At 39.5% G+C, this 21,749-nt stretch overlaps 1 protein-coding gene across 2 annotated transcripts in view; it reads right to left on the bottom strand.

The window, feature by feature from the left end:
* Window positions 1-21,749, bottom strand: part of ROS1 (ROS proto-oncogene 1, receptor tyrosine kinase) — a 126,501-nt gene that overhangs the window by 19,049 nt on the left and 85,703 nt on the right. For both annotated transcript variants that reach the window (XM_069599148.1, XM_069599149.1), the window contains exons 32-39: window positions 19,015-19,183; window positions 18,200-18,317; window positions 15,029-15,219; window positions 12,990-13,073; window positions 9,150-9,282; window positions 7,713-7,875; window positions 6,341-6,405; window positions 5,282-5,411 (exon numbers count right to left, since the gene is read on the bottom strand). In XM_069599148.1, the coding sequence (XP_069455249.1) occupies window positions 5,282-5,411; window positions 6,341-6,405; window positions 7,713-7,875; window positions 9,150-9,282; window positions 12,990-13,073; window positions 15,029-15,219; window positions 18,200-18,317; window positions 19,015-19,183 (1,053 nt within the window). The remainder of the gene's footprint in view (window positions 1-5,281; window positions 5,412-6,340; window positions 6,406-7,712; window positions 7,876-9,149; window positions 9,283-12,989; window positions 13,074-15,028; window positions 15,220-18,199; window positions 18,318-19,014; window positions 19,184-21,749) is intronic.

Below are 21,749 nucleotides of genomic sequence, written 5' to 3'. Positions count from 1 at the left end.
AGAACCAGCACAAACACATAGTTGAGCCTATACTAGCTGCAATGATTTCTACATGGAAAAAGCCAGTTGGAGTTTTTATTAGAACCATATGGAAAAAATTCAAAGTTCCTTCCTGGAGGCTATATTCATATGTCTGTTCCTTACTATTTCCCTGAAATTACCCTATTTCAAGCCTTTATCATCCCTATCTGACGCTTCCCAAACTTCCCATGTCTCCAGCCCCCTGTGCTTTAATTAGCTCACTTTGTTGTGACCCACTGCCTGCAGAGTCTATTAGAGATCCTTGAGTAAGCCTCCATGGAAGCCCCAGGCTGCACCAGCCTCTCCTCACATCTATTTATTTTCCATAGATTCTCATCCCACAATCTGTGCTTCGGTCACACTGGGCCATTTGCAGGTCCTTACACCTGCTCTGCATTTCTCAGCCTCTGTACATTATCCCTGCTCTCATTCCTGGAAGGCCTTCCCTATGCTTCATTTCCATCAACATCCTTCATTGAGCATCTCAAAGGATTCACAACCTTGAAACCCCTTGATTCCTTATAGACGGGTGCTCTTAAATATTGCTCCCTCTGCCTGCTCTGACAAGCTCATGTCTTGTCCTCAGAGTAGGAAGAATCCTGATGATCTGGGACTCAGTATCGCCATGATCCCACTCAACCACACCTACATGTTATAACTCAACCCGATTTTACTCCCAAGAATCTGTCCCCTGCAGCCCCTTCATGATCGACCAGATGCCTGTCTCACAGCCTTGTGTCTGAGTCCCTGCTGGGTCTCCTCTCAGGTTCACTGGCCCCTCGACGAACAGAACCCTGCTTTACTCCTGGCAAAACCTACTCTATTCTTGAAGACATTCTTCCCAGAGAATCCTCCTCCTGAATGACAGTCTGATGGCTGGTACCTTGTTCTCTGCTGACAGATTTTCAGATGCTCCTTGCCTGCCTGGATCTCTAACTATAACTTATACCTATTAGTCCCTGTGACAACCTATTGGGACACCTCATCACCCCATGTCAGGCCTCTTTAACTCCAGATGCTACCCTGGGCATCTGTCTTCTCTTGCCAACTCTCCAGATGTATCGAATCTCTCTCTCAGTCTATCCCTAGTCAAAGCCTTTTATAACTCATATGGGTGTAGTTTCAGAAACTGTTCTATCTCGCAACTTGGTTGTGTCCCAAACAGAAGACCTCCATCATGCAACCTTTTTGCCTCTTCCCAGTAGGTAACATCTCTCTCTCTTAGCTGAGCTTCAGCAGTATATTCTCTACTCCATTCTAATGAACCTTCCCTCTTTCTACCTTAAATTCGACCTTAAATGAGTTATTCGCATGTGACTTACCCACCCTACCATACTGGCAAGGTCTTTGAAAGCAACTGCCACATCCCCCACTGCTGTATTAAATGAAATGAATATGCAGTAGAAATTTCATGAATTGAATTGTATCTGGCTATGGATTTGTATTCTGTAGAGCTTTTTTTGATAGAGCTTTTTTGGTTTTTATTTTCTTTTTTCACTCTTTTTGTTTTTTCACTTTTTCTATCTAAGTACATTTTAGAATGTTAGTTCTATCTTACAATGTCAAAGTTAAAAGGAGCTGAGAAAGTTTTGGATTCAATATTCCATGTTACAGATGCAGAAACTGAGTATCCTGAAAATGAAGGACTAGCCTAAGGTTTATAAACCCAGTTGCAGTCAATCCCTAGGCATTCAACTCAACAAAACAGTCTCAGAGCAGGGATGGGGAGAAGGATGCTTGTGGAAAATCTAGAAAGGTGCCTCTGAGTACCCTCTGTGGAGAGACGGCTGGCCCCACATGAACTTAGCCTGATGAGAGTTTAGAGCCTGTAGTGCTCTGCTGCGGACCCCAGACCTTAATTCTAGCACTGAGCACCTAAGGGCACCTTGTCCTATAGGGTCCTGGCAAGGGAGACAAGCATGGAAGCTGCCTGGGTAGCCAGCAGGAAAGACAACAGACGGACTGATGTGCACTTGAAAACCGATCATCAGAGCCACTCGGACACTAGCTGAATGGGATTCATTAGAGAAAAGCAGCGCTGTGAGTGCTTTCAGCCCATCTTCATTGTCTCTTCTCTCTCCAACAAAAAACTAAAAGAAGAAAGCTACCGAGAAACTGTCTTATTAAAGTCTCTTCCCAAACCTTACTAAAGTGACCTTATAGAGGGAATGTTACAGTCTCATGAGGATGAACAGATGAGAAGAGATAGAGCACGGGCCAACGTTTTAGAGGAAGGAAAGCAGATGGAGGCATGGTCATTTAGCAGAGCCCATAGAAATGAAAGCTACCTGCCTGCAGAGAAGACAGCAAGAATTAAGAGATTTTTTTTCACTATAGAACCCTACAAGTACTCTAGAATTGAAGGCAGCAACTATCTCTGAATGCAGGGGTGAGCAGTATGGTGAAGAGCAAGGTGAATACTTAAAAGCTTGTTTATGGGCTAACTAGAGCCCCTCACTGCATCAGGAGGCTTTTCTCTGCAAACCGCACCCCCACCACCACCCGCTACACACACACACACACACACACACACACACACACACAGAACCAAAACAACTCCAGGTTCAAAGATACCAGTCATGCTGAGTCTCTGTCCTGAAAATGGAGAAGGGAATTAAACAAGCATCTTCATTCCGAGCCTTGAGACCCCCCAGCTCTCTTCCCTGCTTGACCCCCTGAACTGAGGCTCATGTATTTATTGCCCAAGCAGGAGACCAGCAGACTCCTCTCTGGGGGAAACTGGCATATGCCAGGGAAGACATCCAGATGCTGTCATTAGGGGACCCCAACGGAACAGCACAGTCCCACCTGACAACAAAAGGAAGCTGCTCGGACACATAGGCTCCAATCAGCTCCTTAGGGCGCACTATTAAATATGCAGACTGGCCACAAATCACCACACATTCGAGAAAAGCCTCTCACATTACAAACAGATCCCAGAACAAAGAGGCAAAAAGGAAGTCAAGACAATGTAGGAAGCAAATTAACACTTAAAAAAAAAAACTATAATTAGTATCCTAGGAAAGATAAAAGAAGATTTTGCATGTATGGAAAAATCAGAATACTATTTTAAGAGGCAGTCAAAATATAAGAATGAGTCTGTGGAATTCTATTTCAAAGTTATGGAAATATACCAAAATTGAGAGCAAAAATGCAGAGTAGAAAATAGGAGAAAATAGTTAATAAAAGGATAAAACAAAGATGACTATTATCCAAATAATAGGATTTTTAGAACAAAGAAATGAAGAAAACAAAGAGTTAGTTGCCAAAGAAATGATATGAAAAAAATTCCAGAACTGAAAGACATGATTTTCCAGGCTGAGCATCCAGATGAGTAAAAAGTACCACAGATAAGGAGAAGTTTCTAAAATTTTCCAAAGAGAAGGGCAAAAATCAGGTCACTGATCATTGTCCAGGAATCAGAATGGCATAAAAGGTTTTAAAGACAATTGTAGAAGCTAGAAAACAAAGACAAAGAGGATTTAGTTTTGAGGAAAAGGGATTCTCAACATAGAACACAGCAAATCATTAACCCAGTGTGAGGGAATGAAAAAGAACATTTCCTCAAAGCGGGGGGGGAAAAAAGGAGATTTTTGCCTCTTGTGCTTTCTCTTTTCTAAAACAGAATAAAGTCATGGAATTGAGGAAATAAGGGCCCAACATGGAAATTACCAGGGTAAACGTGAAGGAAACCCCTAGATAATAGCACTGTAGAGACCAGAAGACAAAGTGCCCATATCAACTCCATGAGGGAAGTGTCTAGGGTAAAAACTGTGAGAAGCTGGATTATCTGATACATTTAACCATGTTGAGAAAGGATTATAATTCTGCCAGAAAGTTTAGGTATACAGAAAGCTAAACAAATGGGGGGAAAGAGGCATTTATTACACTACTCAAGAGAAAAATCACAGCCATAGTATTTGAGTATCTAGCAAATAATAATTAAATAGGCATAGCAATGTAGACCTGCAAAGGTGATTTATCTGCAAATTGGGGTGACTGTCAAAGAACGGGGAAAAAGAAGTTTTTCTGTGTGTAGAGCTGATGGGGCTGGGCTGGTACATGACTAAGAGGTTAAATCTTTGCCTCTCATGGTAGACAGTCAATAGATTCCCCTAAGGCTGAAAACTCACTGTGTACCATATACACAGAGCACCTAGGTACCTAGAGGTAAACACCAGAAGGAATGAGCAGACACCTATTTTTTATCATAAACCTTGTCATATAGTTTAGTTTTTAAGGCATAAAATTTGTACTTTGATGGGTTTCCCTAGTGGCTCAGACGGTAAAGAATCTGCCTGCAATGCAGGAGATCTGGGTTCAATCCCTGGGTTGGAAAGATCCCCTGGAGAAGGTAATGGCTACCCACTCCAGTATTCTTGCCTGGAGAATCCCATGGAAAGAGGAGCCTGGCAGGCTACAGTCCATAGGGTGTCAAGAGTCAGACACAACTGAAGCAACTTAGCATGCATGCACGCACATGTATTTGATAGAAATAAAAAACAGAATTTTTAAAACTATAGATTTAAATTTTAGTTACTTGTTTTGTCTCAGGTGTTTCTCATCTGAGACCTAAAGCAAATTCCATAGGAGCTGAGACACTGCCCTCCCCGCCGAGCCTGATTCAACCTGCAGGCCACAGGATTTCCAGTGATGACCTGTGCAGGGTGCGGCTCGCGGCCTGGGGGAGATGCAGAGGATGGACTGGGGCTGCATGTTGTAAGAGGAACCCCAGAGCAAATAGGACCTACTAGCATGATGGTAGGAAAAGAGAAAGTAAGGAACTGGATGGGGGGCATGAAGGAGGATGCATGACATCAAGAGATCTGTTTTTGAGATGCCTGTGAAAATCCATATGGAAAATGTCAGCTGGGAGGGCATATAACCTAGCACTTGGTAAAGACATGAGGGCTGGAAACTTCAATTTGTGACAAAAAGGCAGGTAAATTAAGTACAGAGAAACTCCACACACTCTCTGTTCTTGAGAGAACACGATTCTGGCAGCGTGGTGGTGGTGGGGAACCTATTTTTCCATTAGATACTAAAAACAGGCTCAATCAGCCAGAAAAGGCCAGACATTAGCCCAGGGTTCTAGTTTGAGTAATCCAACATGAAGGAAATACAAGAATTTTTCTGATGGAAGTCTTCTAAATTTCTACCATCAGGCAAAACTGCAGTCTATTGAATTTAAAAGAAGATTAAGAAGGAACTTAAAGGTCATCTGAGTTACCAAACCAATAGCGTGGAGCCCATTTCCTACCGGCGTCATCCGGGCTTTACGCAAATAGGTAAGAAGGTCTCCTCCTTCCATCAGTTCCAGGATAATGTACTGGGGTTCGTTCAGCAGACAAACTCCAAGCTGCTTCAGAATGTTGGGATGATTAAACTTGCTAAAAGGTGGAAACAGACAGGCAGGTTGACATGTCAGCGACAGAAGTCTTGTGAAGGCCTTTGTGAAACAGCAAATCTTTATCTCTGGTTTCCTTTCAACCCCTAATCTTTTTCCTCCCTCTAATAAATGAAAGCCTCCTTTTCATGCCTGCCTTACCGAGGTAATATTGCAGCCCCTAGTGGCCAAGGCATGTGGATAGAATAGGGGTAGTTTCAGAAGTGGCATTTATATCAAGTATTTTATGTTTGGGGGAAAAAGAAGTAACTTTAACTAATACCTTTCTTCAGAAGACATTTTAAAAAACACTACATTTTTGGTCATGACAAATATGAAATAATTCTCTCCCTTTTAGAGAAACAATTCAGACACACAGTTTTGGCTACAACTGCTTTCTCAAGAGGTCAAAGCAAATAAGCCCCAGTCTAATGGTCAGAACCCACAACCTGGGACCTTGTTGACCACTGCCTCAGGGCTATTAAAATGTACCTGAGTCATTTTCATTACTATCAACTAACTCGAACTTGACAAGTTTATCAAGACCAACGATAGTTTCATTGATGTCACTGTGCTTAAGAGAACTCTCCCTTACTTGGTCTACTTGATTTATGATTATACATTTAGAAGAACATAAGCATATTTAAAGCTTATCAGCCTCAGAAATCCCTTGCAAAACATGCCTCTTATTGGAGGTAAAAGAAAAGACCTATTGTCCAAGGACTGCCTGTGCCCAGACTCAGAGAATCTATCATAAAAACCTATTCTACAGAATACTTGTCACTCCAGACATACTTCCTTTTAAATTTCAGCCATGCTTATTTTGAACATAATCTGTGATGTCAGCTGATTTTGAAAGTTAAAAATCCGCTAACCATATGTAAAATCTTCCTACCCATACCAAGGGAAAATTATTTCAGAACTGCCTAATACCTCATCAGATGTGCCTCCTTCAGGAATTCAATCTTCTCCCGGTCTGTGGAGCCTTTCTTCAAAGTCTACACAACATAAAACAAGCCAAGAATCAGTATAGCAGACATTTCTGCGAGCTAACTAGGTTAATGTATACAAGCTTTGTTTTGTAATAGCCACCTTTATCCTCAACTATGTTCTCCAATTCCCCAGCCTTTCTTGCAAGCAAGGGTGGTCATATGACTCAGTCCTGATCAATGAAATGTAAGGGGTAAATTGTTGAGGAGGTGTGTGGAAATTTTTTACTTTCCTGAACATATACATCTAACACTATCCTTCCCCCTTTCCATATCCTGAATGAAGATGTGATGCTTGATTCTTTGACAGCCATCTTGGAACCGTGAGGCACCACACACGTTCAAAGTCAAGAGAATTTCAGATATACAAGCTCTGGCTTGACACAGTACTATACCAAAGCCAGAAGCCATCTTGTTATGTAAGAAAAAGAAACACTTGTTTAAACCACTTGAGATTAAAGTATGTTAAAATGCTATCAACTGGAAATGGAGAGAATTTTGCAACTTCTCTGACAATTTCTCAAAGCAATAAATTGTTAACAAACAATAATCAGTATATTACTCAGTTACATAAAAGATACATCACCTGTTGATCACAAGAAAGTTTTACAAAAATACAAGAGTATATTCAGTGCTTCCTTTTAACTTCCTTTTGAATACACTATGATGAATAATTTTGTAGTACAAGGGTCAGCAAACTACAACCTGTGGACCAATTCTAGCCTATCATCTATTTTTGTACAGTTATAATCTGAAAATAGGTGTTACATTTTTATTTTTCCAGTTTTATTGAGGTATAATTAACTTGTTACATTTTGAAATGGTTGAAAAAAGTTATAAAAAAAATAAGAGGACTGCGTAACACATGAAAATTATGTGAAATGAAAATTTCCATTTTTATAAATAAAGTTTTATTGGGACACAACCACACTCATTCATTCCCATATTGGCTGTGGCTGTTCTCACACTGCAGTGACAGAGCTGCATAGCTAGAACTGACACCATCTGGCTAGCAAGTCTAAAATATTTACTTTCTGCTCTAGCACCAAGCACCGCAGTTGTCTTAGAGTATATTTGAAGGGAAAAACTCTCTGCTGGTCTTGGCGAATTAGTAACCTCAGAGGTAACTGTTAATAACAGAACTCATGCAGGAAATGGAAAAAGTACTGTGATTTCCGTAGCCATGGACAGGCTTCTGCCTTCTCCTAGTCATCTTTTCAGTCAAGATCACTCCCTTTTTCTCGTTGTTATATTTAAATAAGTCCCTGTCAATAACGCAGACATAACAAGCCGGGGAGTTAAAAGAGCCGCATTACCTTCACAGCTACTTCGGTTTCTCCACTTCCAGCTCCTAAGATGTCTATCGCTGTCCCTTCATACACTTCTCCAAAGGCCCCGCTTCCCAGCAAGAGACGCAGAGTCAGCTTTTCCCGAGGGAAGGCAGGAAGACTTTCAATCTCCTCTTGGGTCGGAAGAGTACTGGAAAATAACGTTATTTTCAGTCTCCCAAAATGCATATGGTTTATAAGTGGATGTGGGTGTTAGTGTTTGAGAATAAAAAAGGAGGAGAAAGGGAAGAAAAATCTCATGGCTTGGAAACACTGTAGTGCCTTCAATGTGACACGGTGTTGTGTCTGCATTCCTATTCCAGTCCTATTCCACCTTCTAGAATATTCCTTCTGTCTTCTGAAACCCAGAGTAGGTTACTTCACTTCTAGGCAGCTTCCTTTTGATAACGTGCCTGTGAGTGCATTGCCTCAAAATTTTTCACTGTAGTTTGTTTTGTTAAAATTATCAGTTCGTATTTTCTTCAGGTCACCTATTTGTATAAAAAGCTATTGCAAATTAGTAATAAACAGCTGAGCTTCTGCGCTCAAAGTTTTACTTTACTTCATACACCTAATCTCTCATGTAATACAAAATTTACTATGACCGCAACATCATTTCTTGTCCATCACATTAACTTTTAGAAAGTCAAGTTTCTCACTTGGAATATTATGAGGAGGAGAAAGTTCATCAGCATTAAAAATGCTTTGAGCTTTTAAAAGAGAATCTTGAAAATCAGATACGCTGCATATCTTCTCAGGGAAAAGACATCTCTGAAAAGCATATTTAGGTCACCTCTGTGTCTATTCCAAGTCCTGTGTTCTTATGTCTTTAAATAAATTTCTAGAAACTAGGCGTATGACTATGTATAATCCTTTTTGCATGGAGCATAATATAGTGTCTGTCTTTTAAATGAGACATTTAAATATTGTCTTAAATTATGATGACAATGGAAGTTAAAACCTCATATATTTTAGAGAAGTTTTATAGACAATCCCCATACAATTTCTGAAAACAGAAAAAAATTGACTTATAGCACACACAAGAGAATCCTTCTCTTCTTGGCGAATCAACCATATTGCCATCTACTTCCTTCCACGTAGTATTTATCTCTTTGTTTTACTTATTTTTAAATTATGTGCTAAAACACTAGAAAACATTTGATTTTTGTTCATGTTTCTTAGGATAGGATAACAACATAATTTGCCATCCATCCCAGGTCACATTTGAGAATGAAAGGGGGTGTTATTTTTTAATATGCCAGAAAACTGAGCATAAACCAGGACAGTCCTGGACAACGTGGCACTCATGGACACTCTTTTTAGAGTTGCCCACCATAGGATCACAGAGTCCAACACGACTGAAACGACTTGGCACACACACGCTTTTCATCTCGGTGTCCCGTAATGCCAGCCCGGGTTACATACTGTATCGCATAGCAGGCGTTTGCCAGCCCTACTCCAGTGGCCAGACTTCGAAGTTCAGCTAATTCTTTGTCTTCGTTTATGAGAACCGTCAGCCCTTCCTTGGGAGTGCTTTGATTCTTTAATCTATGCCAGACTATCAAGAAAAAACAAAGCATAATTTACCAAATAAAATATTGCTTTCTTTTTCTTTAGAAAAGGCTGCTAACAATACATTTTTAAAGTTTATACTGAACAACACTATTGATAGAATAACCAAATTTGATTTAAAAAAATAGGTCCATAATAGAAAAACTAACTAAATCCAGGTAAAAAGTCATATGAAAATGTATAATTTATACCACATCACATTTTATCTCACTTCTCAGTGTAAATCTTAATATATTTCCGATTGCTGTTATAAACACGTGGAAGTATCTTACTATCAGAATTTATTTCACAAAATCACTCATAGCCCAGAATCAAAATAAACCAAAACAAATTTGCATTATAGTTGTTAGTGAACAAATTCATTTTTGAATCCAGATACATCCAGGTTATTCTCCTCAGCAGACCTAAAGGCGGCTTTCCATATAATAGCATGCTTTCTTTTAAAATGCAGAGTACAGAGTATATATTCTTTCTTTTTCATAATACACATACTCACATATATAGAAAGATTATTAGAATGAAATCTACCAAGTGTTAGCAGTGGTCCTCCTTAGTTGTGGAATCATGGGTGATTTGTATTGTTTTTTCATACAATGGGCAAATATTATTTTTATAACCATAAAACATGTTATATTTTTCAAAGATTAAAATACATTTATGTCATTAACATTGCCCATCTATACTAGAATATTGACACAAAAGTTGAAAACAGTAAGGATGCTTTGCGAGATGATGATTAAAATTTGAACTTTATTCCGCAGTAGCTTCTGCACCCAACAGGTGAGAGTTTTATGCAAGCGAAATTCCATCTGCGGGCCCACACAGGAAAAGATCTTAAGTACCTATGCTAATGCAATTTTTCTAAACCTGAAATGCTCTTACCACCCGTCCTTCATTTTTAAAGACCCAGCTCAAGACTCCGTATCCTCAGGGATGCTATCCAAGACCTCTGCCACCTCTGTTGATATCTCATCTCTGAACTTCTAAGACCAACTGTGGCTATCAGTCAGCATAGCTGTGACACTCTCTTCTACACTCCATTTACTACTTCCTTTTATTGCTGTTTAACACATCTCTCATTATTTTACTTTTTGCACAGGATATGTCTTGAAAGTGAAAGTCACTCAGTCGTGTACAACTCTTTATGACCCCATGGACTATACAGTCCACAGAATTCTCTAGGCCAGAATACTGGAGTGGGTAGCCTTTCCCTTCTCCAGGGGATCTTCCCAACCAGGGATCGAACCCAGGTCTCCCACATTGCAGGTGGATTCTTTGCCAGCTAAGCCACAAGGGAAAGCAATATGTCTTACCTCCCCCATTAAACGACAAGCTCCTGAGGTCAGCAATTATATTTTTAAATTTATTTTTAATTGGAGGATACTTGCTTTATAATGTCGTGTTGGTTTCTGTCATTCAACAACATGAACCAGCCATAAATACACATATATCCCCTCCCTCTTGAACTCTCCTCCCACTCCCCATCACACTCCCCTAGGTCGTCACAGAGCTCCATTACAGTTTATTTCCCTTCGCTCCCAGTGTAAGGCTCAAGTTGCACAGTAGATATAACCACTCACCAAAGAGTAGGCTGTCGATGCTTATTTTTAAATCTTTGTTTCAATTTTGTATTTATAAGTATGACTGATGAGAGCCATCAGCACAATTCAAATTTTTAGACAATTGGTGTTTTCATTATTTGAATAACTCAATCTTTCCTCATGCACTCACACAATCCTACCAGTAAAACCACATGCACTACTACTAAAAGCAAAAGAACCAAATCAGCTTAGCTCTACTCAAAAACGCATGAGTTCCACGTAGAACAAAGACTTTTAAGTCCTGAGAAAGTCAGATATCCATGAAGGGTCTTGAAAGCACAAGAGGTTGTCTGAAATTATCTCATGTTCATCCACTAGAGTCAAGAGTTTAGACAATGGTGATGTACAAGTAGGCAGGCAAAGGTCAGATGAAGGAGCCTTCACGTAACACTCCTTCCCAGTAGGAAAGCAAATAGTCAAGCCTATATGCCAACTGCCAAATATACTACAGTCATATGCGTAACTCTGGAGGGGCTGGCTTAGTGGCACAAACATCAGCTGTGCAGTACTTAGACTCCCTGGAACCACAGGTTAAAATCCTGGCAGGGTCAGTTGAAATTTTTAGCTTTCCAAGTTAGCTGAAGAAATCATATATTCCATATATTGTCTGGTGTGGAATGTTTGAAAAGAAACCTCAATTCAAGTTTCAACATGCTAATAGCTATGCCTCTAATCAGTTTGCGGAAAGAATACAGATTTAGGACATGGAGTGAAATATTGCCTTTCTTTATCCAGAGAGTTCAACTTTATGTTTGTAACTTTTCCTTAAAATTTCCCCTATTTATTAGAAAAAAAGAAGCCTCAGTTTCCTGACTGTATGCTTGAATGTTGGTTTCTGGTAAATATCATGTCTTTTTTGTAATGCTTCGGCATGTCAGAGGCTCATATGTTAATGACAGAGTGACTGTGTATCTTATAATCCAAATCAGGACATTTTAGAAGACTGAAAGAAAGTAATAGTAATGACTATAATGGAATGATGGGGATAAAGCAGGATGTATGATCCACTATGATAACCTGAGAGTGAAAGTCTCTTGGTCATGTCCAATTCTTTATGACCCCGTGGACTATATAGTCCATGGAATACTCCAGGCCAGAATACTGGATAGCATTTTCCTTCTACAGGGGATCTTCCCAACCCAGGGATCAAATCCAGGTCTCCTGCATTGCAGGCGGATTCTCTACCAGCTGAGCCACAAGGGAAGCCCAAGAATACTGGAGTGGGTGGCCTATCCCTTCTCCAGCAGATCTTCCCAACCCAGGAATCAAATCGGGGTCTCCTGCATTGCAGGCTGATTCTTTACCAACTGAGCTCCCAGGGAAGCCCTGATGGATGATAACCTGATAGGTCTAATGTTTAATCACCTTTTGGGGGCTGTCCCTGTATTTTCTCATTATTAAATGTTTAAAGAAAGACTTTTAAGACTAACACATTAGTATAAAATTAGTGATGAGAAACAGCTAGCTTTCTATCAATGTAGCCAAACTGCTCTACTTTCCTGGTTATTTACAAATGAGCAGAGATTTGAAACAAATAGACCAGACATCCAAAAGTGAGAGTGAATGCTACAAGCCAGAAATGGATCTTCTGCAAGAGGCCCTGTTCATTTTAAACTAGGCTGTCTGCCTGGAGACCCAGACTATCCTGAACAAGGGTTTCACTGGTCTCCCTTTAATCCTACATTTTTTTAATACCCAAAGTTATTTTTCTTTCACTTTTTTCAAACTATAAGTTACAAACACTTGTCATATAGCCAATCTGTAATACTGTTTTAAAAAAAGCTAGAAGCCTTTTTTTAAAGGTTTTTGTAGCTAGAAGCTGGTGCCTTAGCAAGTGGTTTTACCTAAAGAATACTGCAAAGTATAAATATGGATATATTTTTCATAAAATGGTTACCCCAGATTAAAAAAAAAAACAATTCACAGGGTTTAGTGGTTATTGAAGCATAGCCAAAGATGACATTGTGAATTTCATGAATCTATTTCATGTAGAAAATTAATCAGATATAAATTAAACTCAGATAAATCAATTAATATGATCAAGTAAGCAGTTTATTACCTATTGATGTATTTTTAAATCTATTATACTCACCAAAGATTAATGGGATTGAAATAACCAGAAATATTCCAATTATAATAGTAAGTATAAAGCTTGTTTCTGGTATCCAAAAACCATCTAATAAAACAAATGAGAAAAAGAACATAATTCAAAGAGTAAAACTTGATTGTCTCGGTATTATGCCTGAATATGCCAAAGTTAGCCCCTACTGAATTTTTGCAAGCCAATAGTTAAACCGTCAGTAGCTTGAAATCATCCATGGAGAGAGTATATTTACACTGTGAATAATCAAAGTCAAGGGTTTTTTTTCTCTTTTTTCATTTCCAGTGATCTGATTTCCAATATATCATTGGGATATACCCACCCTATCTTCTACTTTAAAATGGTTGATAAAACATGAATAATCTTTTTAATGAATTTGGGACAAAGAAGTCTCAACTTTCATTTATCATAATGTTGGGAGCATTATTTCCTCTGTAACGTCTTCATATACATTTAATTCCATGAGTATTGAACTGAGGAATATAAACATGAAAACGTGATCTGTGTGTGTGCTTGCTAAGTCACTTTTGTCTCATGTCTGACTTTGTGGGACCCTATGTACTGCAGACTGCCAGGCTCCTCTGTCCATGGGATTCCTGAGGCAAGAATACTGGAGTGGGGTGACGTGCCCTCCTCCAAGGGATCTTCCCGAGCCAGGGATCAAACCTCATCTCTTACATCTCCTGCACTGGCAGGCGGGTTCTTTGGCACTAGCGCCACCTGGTGAAAACATGGTACCTGCTCGTACCTGCTCTGTTTCACTGAGAAGAGACCTGGGGACCAGAGCTTGGCAGACTATGGCATGTGGGCCACATCTGGCCACAGTAACCTGATTTTGTACTACTCGTGAACCAAGAATAATTTTTACATTTTAAAAATATTATCAGAAAAAAAAGAAGATGCTACAGAGACCGAATGTAGCCTGAAAAGCCTAAAATATTTACTATTTGGTTCTTTCAGAAAAGGTTTGTGGAGCTCTTCTCCAGGTAACTAATGCAAATAAGAATGACTTCAGTTTTGCATAGAGTAGTGTGCTGTGTGTCTCTAAGGAGTGTCAGTTAAGCATCACAATGGGTACTGATGGATGAGAAGAATTTCAGTTGACAAAGTGAGAGAAAGAAAATCCCAGTTAGGGGCAAGTGGTAGGTGGTGCAAGCCTGCATCTGAGGCTGAGGGAACATGGCGTCATGGAAGTTAGTTTGTTTGTTTACCAGTTTGGTATGGCTATAGCCGTAAGGATAAATATTGGGAAAGAGGAACCACAACTGGAGGGCAAGTCATGGAAGGCCTTAAATGCCACAGAAAAGTTTGTACTTGATTCTCAAAGCAGTGAATGGAGAGCCACTTCAAGATTTTCAGAGAGTGGTGCAGTGATCCAGCTTATGCTTCAGCTGGATTAGCTGTCAGCAGTGGGGTTAAGCCAAGAGCATGGGCAAGAAGTGGTAGCTTAAGTTAGGAAAGCCAAAGTAGAAACAGGAAGAAGGGAACTTAGTAGATAGAAATCAAGATGATAAAGTCAACAGAACTTGGTGACTGAATAGAGGGAAAAAATCAAACATGGTACTGAGATTTCTAGCCTATGTGATCAGAAAGATGATGTATTATAAACAAAAATAGGCTACCCAGTGGAAGATGTAGATATTGGGGAAGAGACAAAGTTGAGTTTCAAGTGTGTTGTGTAGCAGATGAGAGAACCAGGAACAGAAAAATAAGGCTGGATAAAAACCAGACTGCGAACAACCTTGGAACTCCATCTAGGAGCATGGATTTAATGCGGTAGGCATTAAAGATCAGCTGACGGTTACTGAGGAGAAAAAGGACATGTTGATATTGATGTTTCAGGAAGCTCTCATCACATAAAATGAATAGTTCAACAGTTTCTATGGTAGTTTGGTGAAGTTATGTTGTCACTCAATTACTGCTAATGCTGAGAATACATTTATCTTTATCTCTGAATCCTTGTGTAATAAGTTAGTATGACATGGTTAGACATAAGTATGACATAAGTTAGACAGACATGGTTAACATACCTCCAACTAATATAATATCCTCACTGATTCCACTATATTCACCAAACCCCAGATTATTTACAGCTACTACTCTGAACTGAAATGTTCCCTTCAGGTTTTTGGACTTCCATGTGCAAATGCTATTGCATGAGCCATTAAATGCCATTTTCCATATTAAATTCTGGTTCCGTGAATCATTTGAAGTGCTCTTTCTGCAAAAAAAAAAGAGCAGAATCATAAATATAGGAAATATATAAGACAATATATGTGTTATTTCTAGATACTCATTTATCATTTTAATGACAGAACTCCAGAGCATCTCCTGTTGCACACTTTGCCCTTGATCTCATTCCTCTCACATGGTTTGGCTACAGAACATAGCAGAGTCTTATAAAGTCATCCCAGCAATGCCTGGAGCCAACCAACTCAGCCCATCTGGAAAATGACGAATAATCAATGGCTGAGAGACAGCTGAAGAGCCTCTTCTTACTATTGGAGTGTGCAAACTTTCTTCAGAATTCCAAACACATAAGACAATGATTTCATACTTTTTAACTGGGAATTTTTAAATTTTTCTTAATTTTCAGTCTCTTATGCTATCTGTCATTTACTGATACCATATCTGGATAAAACACAGAACATAAAATTGAAAAAGAAAATAAAATAGTTCGGCTACCAAAATTATCATTGTATCTGAGATTCTGAGCCTCGTTGCTTCCAATTAGCCTACAGTCTACCTCAGTATCAGTCCTCACTACCCTTCCTAATGAAACATCGGAAGAGAACAAGAGCTGGGTTCAAAAGACATGCTAAAATGACTTTTAACAGAATCATAGACTGAAGGTAAGCTCAATGCCTTACCATTATGTCTTTTCTGACAATGACCTTCTCAAGTCTGAAAAGGTCTGAAACTTTCCAGACCACAGCAGTTCTTAGGGCATGGTACCAACCCACAGTCAGCTTGAAGATAAATAATGGAAGCCAGTTCTGCTCCCACTAACTGAACGACTGTCCTGAAAGAGCACCAAGGACAGCAAAGGCTGAGCCTCCAGGGGACAGAGGATGACCTGGGACATCAGGAGGACCAAGACAGCAGCGATGGTTACAACTATGACCAGCAGCTAAGTGTCCTTGGGACCATCCTAAGTAAAGCTGTGGGACGGTGTCTCTCCTGCATCGTGTGAAGCCACATGTTGGGAACCAGCAATTTCAATTTTCAACCCAAACAGCTCTGATCCAAAAGAAAGAGACCTTTAAACATGTATAAAGTGGTAAAACAATTATCCTTCAGTTAAAAATAAATAAATTTTAAAATGTATAAAGTGGCTCTTCACAGACATTGGCCACTAAGGAAGAGAAGGAAGGCTTTTTATGTTGGTTGAGCACCTTCTGTTTACAACTGGGGCTTTTCATATGCTGTATCATTTCACTGAATCTTCACAACAACCTGAAGAGGTAGATATCATCATCTCATTTTACAGATGAGAAAGCTTAAGTTCAAAAAAGAAACAGAGCAAGGATTTTAAATAGTCTATGGACTGGGTTGGCTAATCCCCCTCAAAATTCATGCCACCCAGACCTTCTGAATGTGACCTTGCTTGGGAACAGTCTTTTCAGATGTAATTAAGCCAGGATGAGATGGTCCTAGTTTAGGGTGGGCCCTAAACCCAATGACAGTGCCGTCTTAAGAAGAGACACACACTAGGAGAACATCATGGGACGAGAGAGCCAGAGACTGGAGAGATGTACGTGCAGACAAAGGAGAGTCAAGGACTGTGGCCCATCACCAAAAGCTGGGAAGAGGCAAGGAAGGATGCGTCCCTGGATCCGTCCTGCCAAGATCTTGACTTAAGACTTCCACTCTCCAGGACTGTGGGAGAACATATATCTGTTGTTTTAAGCCACCCAGTTGGTGGCACTTTGTTCTGGCTGCCCTGGGAAACTGCCTTGGGAAACTCATGCAATTTACTCAGCTCCCAAGTGCACGCACTTGGCACTAAGATCACCAGCACACCATGAGCAAATACACACAAACGTCTCGACCGAAGAAGTTACTCTGAGATACTGTGAGGTCCTCTGAGATAGATGACACTTTATATGATTCTACAGTCCCTCTCCTGAGGGTGCAGACTTGGGGGCAAAGAAATGCAGAGTATTTATGGAGCTAGGCACCAAACATGTTACTGAGGGCAATACACTACAGCGCTCCTAGCAAGGCTATAAGACTATGGTGCGGCCTGGTGGGTGAACATAACTGCAGTCATAGACCACCAAGACAGTTCTACAGGTCAGAATGTTCTTCACTCTGCATTAAAAAAAAAAAAAAAGTACCAGAAATTTCAAGAAGTTTTCAGTCAGAAATAAGCGAACATAATTCTCTAGTGTGAGCAGGAAATTTTTTTAAGGTTATGGGAATGCCAGAGCAAGATGAAGCAAAAATAGATCTAAAGCTCAAGTTGCCAGGACTATAATTATGGAAGTGACTTTTGTCCTTGGAGCTTCTTAAAAGATGGCTTCATAGTCCCGTGAGGGGAGTGTCTGTGGAATTTGGAATTCTCTCCTCAAGCTGGCACGAAGTCAGCTCATCTGAGCCAGTTATGATTCACAGAGCTCCCCATACTGGCTGGATCTGAGGTTGCGTATGTTCATCAGGTTTTCATCGAAGGCACAGTTTTAGTCCCTGGGAACACACTACAAACTGTAACCTTGAAAATGGAGAGAGAATCCTGGGTTGCCTATACACAACAGACCATTTCAGATCTTGACTTGACTTTACCTTCTGAAATATACCAGCTCATTGTCAGTTCTCACTAGATCTTATTCATCTTTCTAAAACAAATCAGTCTCAGAAATTTACATACATACCATCATCTAACATCAAACATCAATTTAGCTTCTTAAACAGAATCGATATTAAGTAAATATTAGGTGCATGCTCAAAAGACTGAGTTGTTTCCACTGACAAGCTGTTGCAGATTTCTGAGAATGACTATCTGCCTTGTAACTGAATGCCAAGGCTGACCACTAGGAATTGTGCAAAGAATGTAATAAGGCATGTAAGGCCCTTAAAGATCCCTTATGTTTACTTATAAATACACATTCATAAATACTGTTAATTTTGATCCAGGAATACCTTACAATCAACTGCTTAGGTCTTTGTAATTTACAAAGTTCTTTTGTAAACAGACATACCTGATTTCAAGGATATAGTACATAAGTCTGCTTCCATTATCATCAGCTTTTTCCCACTGTATTGAATTTTTACTCCCTTCTAATAATTTTGGAATCCCTGGTTTACTTGGGACTCCAGCTTTGGAAACAAAAGAAAATTTGATTGATATGTTAGAAGTATAAAATATTCTGCATATCATCTTTCTATAGACAACATTTACTAAGAGAAAAGTCAAATACATTAAAGAAATGTTCAGAAATGCGTTCATATGAGTGCATATGTTTAAGTGAGTACCTGCAGTTTTCATTAGTGATGGATTAGATAGATTTATGATAGGAGTAACAATAGACCTTAGCCTGACACAAAATAAGTGATGCAAGTAAAAAAGATGATTGTAAGATTTGGAGCGTTTTTCACTGATACTTACAGGGATCAACTTGGAGTTACGGTATAGCTGTTAAAACACTGGTTAATTTTATATACTTGTTAGATTTTTTATTTTTAACATCTGGTTGTAGTAGTCTATACTTTAATATTTGAACACCCATTCACACTGTTTTCATTTACTTCTTACTACAAAATATCATAGCTAGACAGAAAATCAGAATAATGAAAGGTGAAATAAGTTTTCCCAGTCTAGGATCCTGCAAAACCAGAGGAGTATTATCTCATTACTGCCTGTAAGAAACCCCTACCTCTTTTCAACTTCTTCAGTCAGGCTCTAAAGATAGTAATTTAAGAAAAATCTCAACCTCTAGGATTAGTGAAGTAAGCGATGAGAAAAGAATTGAGAGATGTCCAGAGTTTCCTGAGTGTTGAATATGTTAGTCCTCACCTTTAGTCTTAAAACTTCCCGGAAGCGAGGTGCTGTTTGCTCCTGTCCTGTACACCACCACTGCTCGGACATTATAGGAAGCATAAGGCTGGAGGTCTGTGACGTTGCAGACATAAGCAGGACCTCGGCTGCACGAAGCTTTAACATGGTAAAACTCATTGTGCTTCCACTAGGAAAAGACGTCTCAATTAACATTTTTGTTTCTTTAAGAAAAACTTCTTAAACATAGAAATCCAAAAGCCTGTAGCAAGCATTAAAGCTTAAAGTTTATACTAAAATAAGAGCTTCTTTATGAGTGCTAGGTCCCAGATAGTATCCCCTTCCACCAACAGCAATTTTATTTTTTATGACAAGCTGTAAGTTACTTGAATGATGGTCCCGAGGATAAGTCCAAGGTGAGACATGCACCTCTGACTGTTTATCATCAGGAGGATTGTTTGGCTTCTTGGTATCCCTAATCATAGGCCTCTTTATCAAATCAGGATGGCTGAGGATGCAAATTCATAGCTGAAGGGAAATGATGGATTAAAACTGTGATATTTTCAATTCCACACATTTGCTGATTTCAAAGTAGTAATATTTTCACGACATTTCACATACTGAAGAAGTCCACAATGACTTATAAATGAAAACATTTAGTTTTTCCTCCCCTAACCCTCTTCAGGCATCTAAGCAACATTCCTTATTTTTCTACATAGGAAGCCTAGTTCCCTAAAAGAGGGAAATCTTGGCCTATTGTCACTCAATCACTAAGTAGCAAGGTTAGAAGTTACATATAGGAAATGTTACTTTCATTTCACTGGGTCTATAATTAGAGCTATATTAAAATTCCTTCTCTGAAACACTGCTTTTAAAGAATCTGTGTATTTTTAAATATCTGTGTATTTTCAATAAGATACAAGATCCTTAATATCTTATATGAAAATGATGACTTTTTTCAACATACAAATAGGAGAAGACAGAGGATACGGCATTCTGTCAAGAGTTCTTCATGTATTTTCCCCAGTACAGTTTCCTAAGAAGATCAGTTTCCATAAATAAACCTTACTTTACATCTCCTTTTTTATTTAGCATTCACAAGGTCATGCCATTTCATTGGATGGGCACCTTATATTAGTTTTCTATTCAGTTAGAAATAATTCACTATAGCACCTTCAGGAAGATCATGTTATTACAGAAAGAGGAACAGAAGGAATGGAAAGAAAAATCAGAAATGCTGATGTCAGAGACATTGCCTGTTAAACTCATAAATGTCTCAGTCCCACTGATTCATATAGCCTAATGAAATAGATGCAGATATGCAGAATAATATTTATTCTGAACCTTCTGATGGGGGTGAGGGGGAAGGAGGAAGGGAGATGTTGAGTACTGGCTGAAAAATTTTAGCCCTTTTTGGTCCTGCCTCCTTAATGCCTTCTTCAGTGAGTAGTCTAGATGGCCCAACATCCCACACCGCTCAAAAATCATAAGTACTCCTTGGAATGTCAGGGAGATATTTGGCCAAGGGTTTTGCTGGAAAACTGTAGAGTATTGACCTCACCACAGCAATGAATGTTCTGGGTGGACCGCTAACTTGTAGAGAGGCCATGGGCTACCCCAGTAAATCACAAGGGAGTTGGGATCTTCATTCATCAGAGGCCAACAAGTGCAGGGGGGAAGGCTATCAGAGAGGATCTCCAAATTATTGAGCAAGGGTGTGGGGGAAATGGTGCAGACTATGATGTCTCAGAGACAGAAATTTCAGAAATGTCCATTTCTGGTAGGGATTCCCCTGGACAGCTGAGAAAAAGACAATTTTAATGAATTTCATGAAAAAAATTTACCAAAGCAAAATTATTTATTTCTCCTCAATCTTAAATTGAATGTGTTCTTTTTCTATGCATTATTATAATACAGAATTTATGAAATCTAAAGACCAAGATAAAAATTTAGCCCTTGTGCTCTGAGACTCTCATTCTTCCATGTAAGGAAAAGATGAAGACTGGAAGTTTATCTTTTTCTCCTTTTTCAGAAAGGAGAAGGGTGGAGGAGGAAAGGAACAAAAAAAATTTAGTTAAAATATGCATATTCACCTTTGTCACTCACCCCTTAGAGTTTCGGTGTGGAGTTACCAGATTATTCCTAACTTCCTATCGTGATGAGGTAGGTTCAACTTGCTCAAAAGAAATAGACCTTTCCAACTAGATGTCACCACCAGCCCTCTCAGAACACAGCCTTTACATTTGTACCTCCTGCGTTAGTACTCGTAGGTGATCATGCATGTAGAAACTACCATATTACATTTTCAGCTTCATGATTTCTCATGTGGTCTATTTCTCAAGTGGTCTATCTAAAAACCTGTTCTGAGCAAGGGTAGAGGAGGTCTTGAAACAAAAGCATCATATGAAACTCATGAGGACAGAACCAGGTGGCCCCTGTCTGCTGCCCCTCTCCTAAACTTTAATAAGTGGGGTGGGTGATGATGACTCATGTTCCTTATGCAGATGGACTAAGGAAAGCCTCTGTAGTGATGAGTCAGCGATGAGGCAGAGAGTCCTCCCCTGCCCAGCCGTGATTCTGACTCACTGGGCCACCTGCCTGAGTCTCTAGCCTCTCATGAGTAACACGAGAGGCTGGAATCACCTCTAAGATCCTTCCTCAGTTCACACCTTTGATATGGGCAATGAATTTTACATCCCTCCCCTTGACTTCAAGCTGAACCGAATTCAGTTCTCTTCAGTTCAGTCGCTCAGTCG

This window comes from Ovis canadensis, chromosome 8, assembly GCF_042477335.2.
Source record: "Ovis canadensis isolate MfBH-ARS-UI-01 breed Bighorn chromosome 8, ARS-UI_OviCan_v2, whole genome shotgun sequence".
Lineage (NCBI taxonomy): Eukaryota > Metazoa > Chordata > Mammalia > Artiodactyla > Bovidae > Ovis > Ovis canadensis.
The sequence above is the reverse complement of the archived record's forward strand: the minus strand, read 5'-3'. Positions and strand labels throughout refer to the sequence as shown.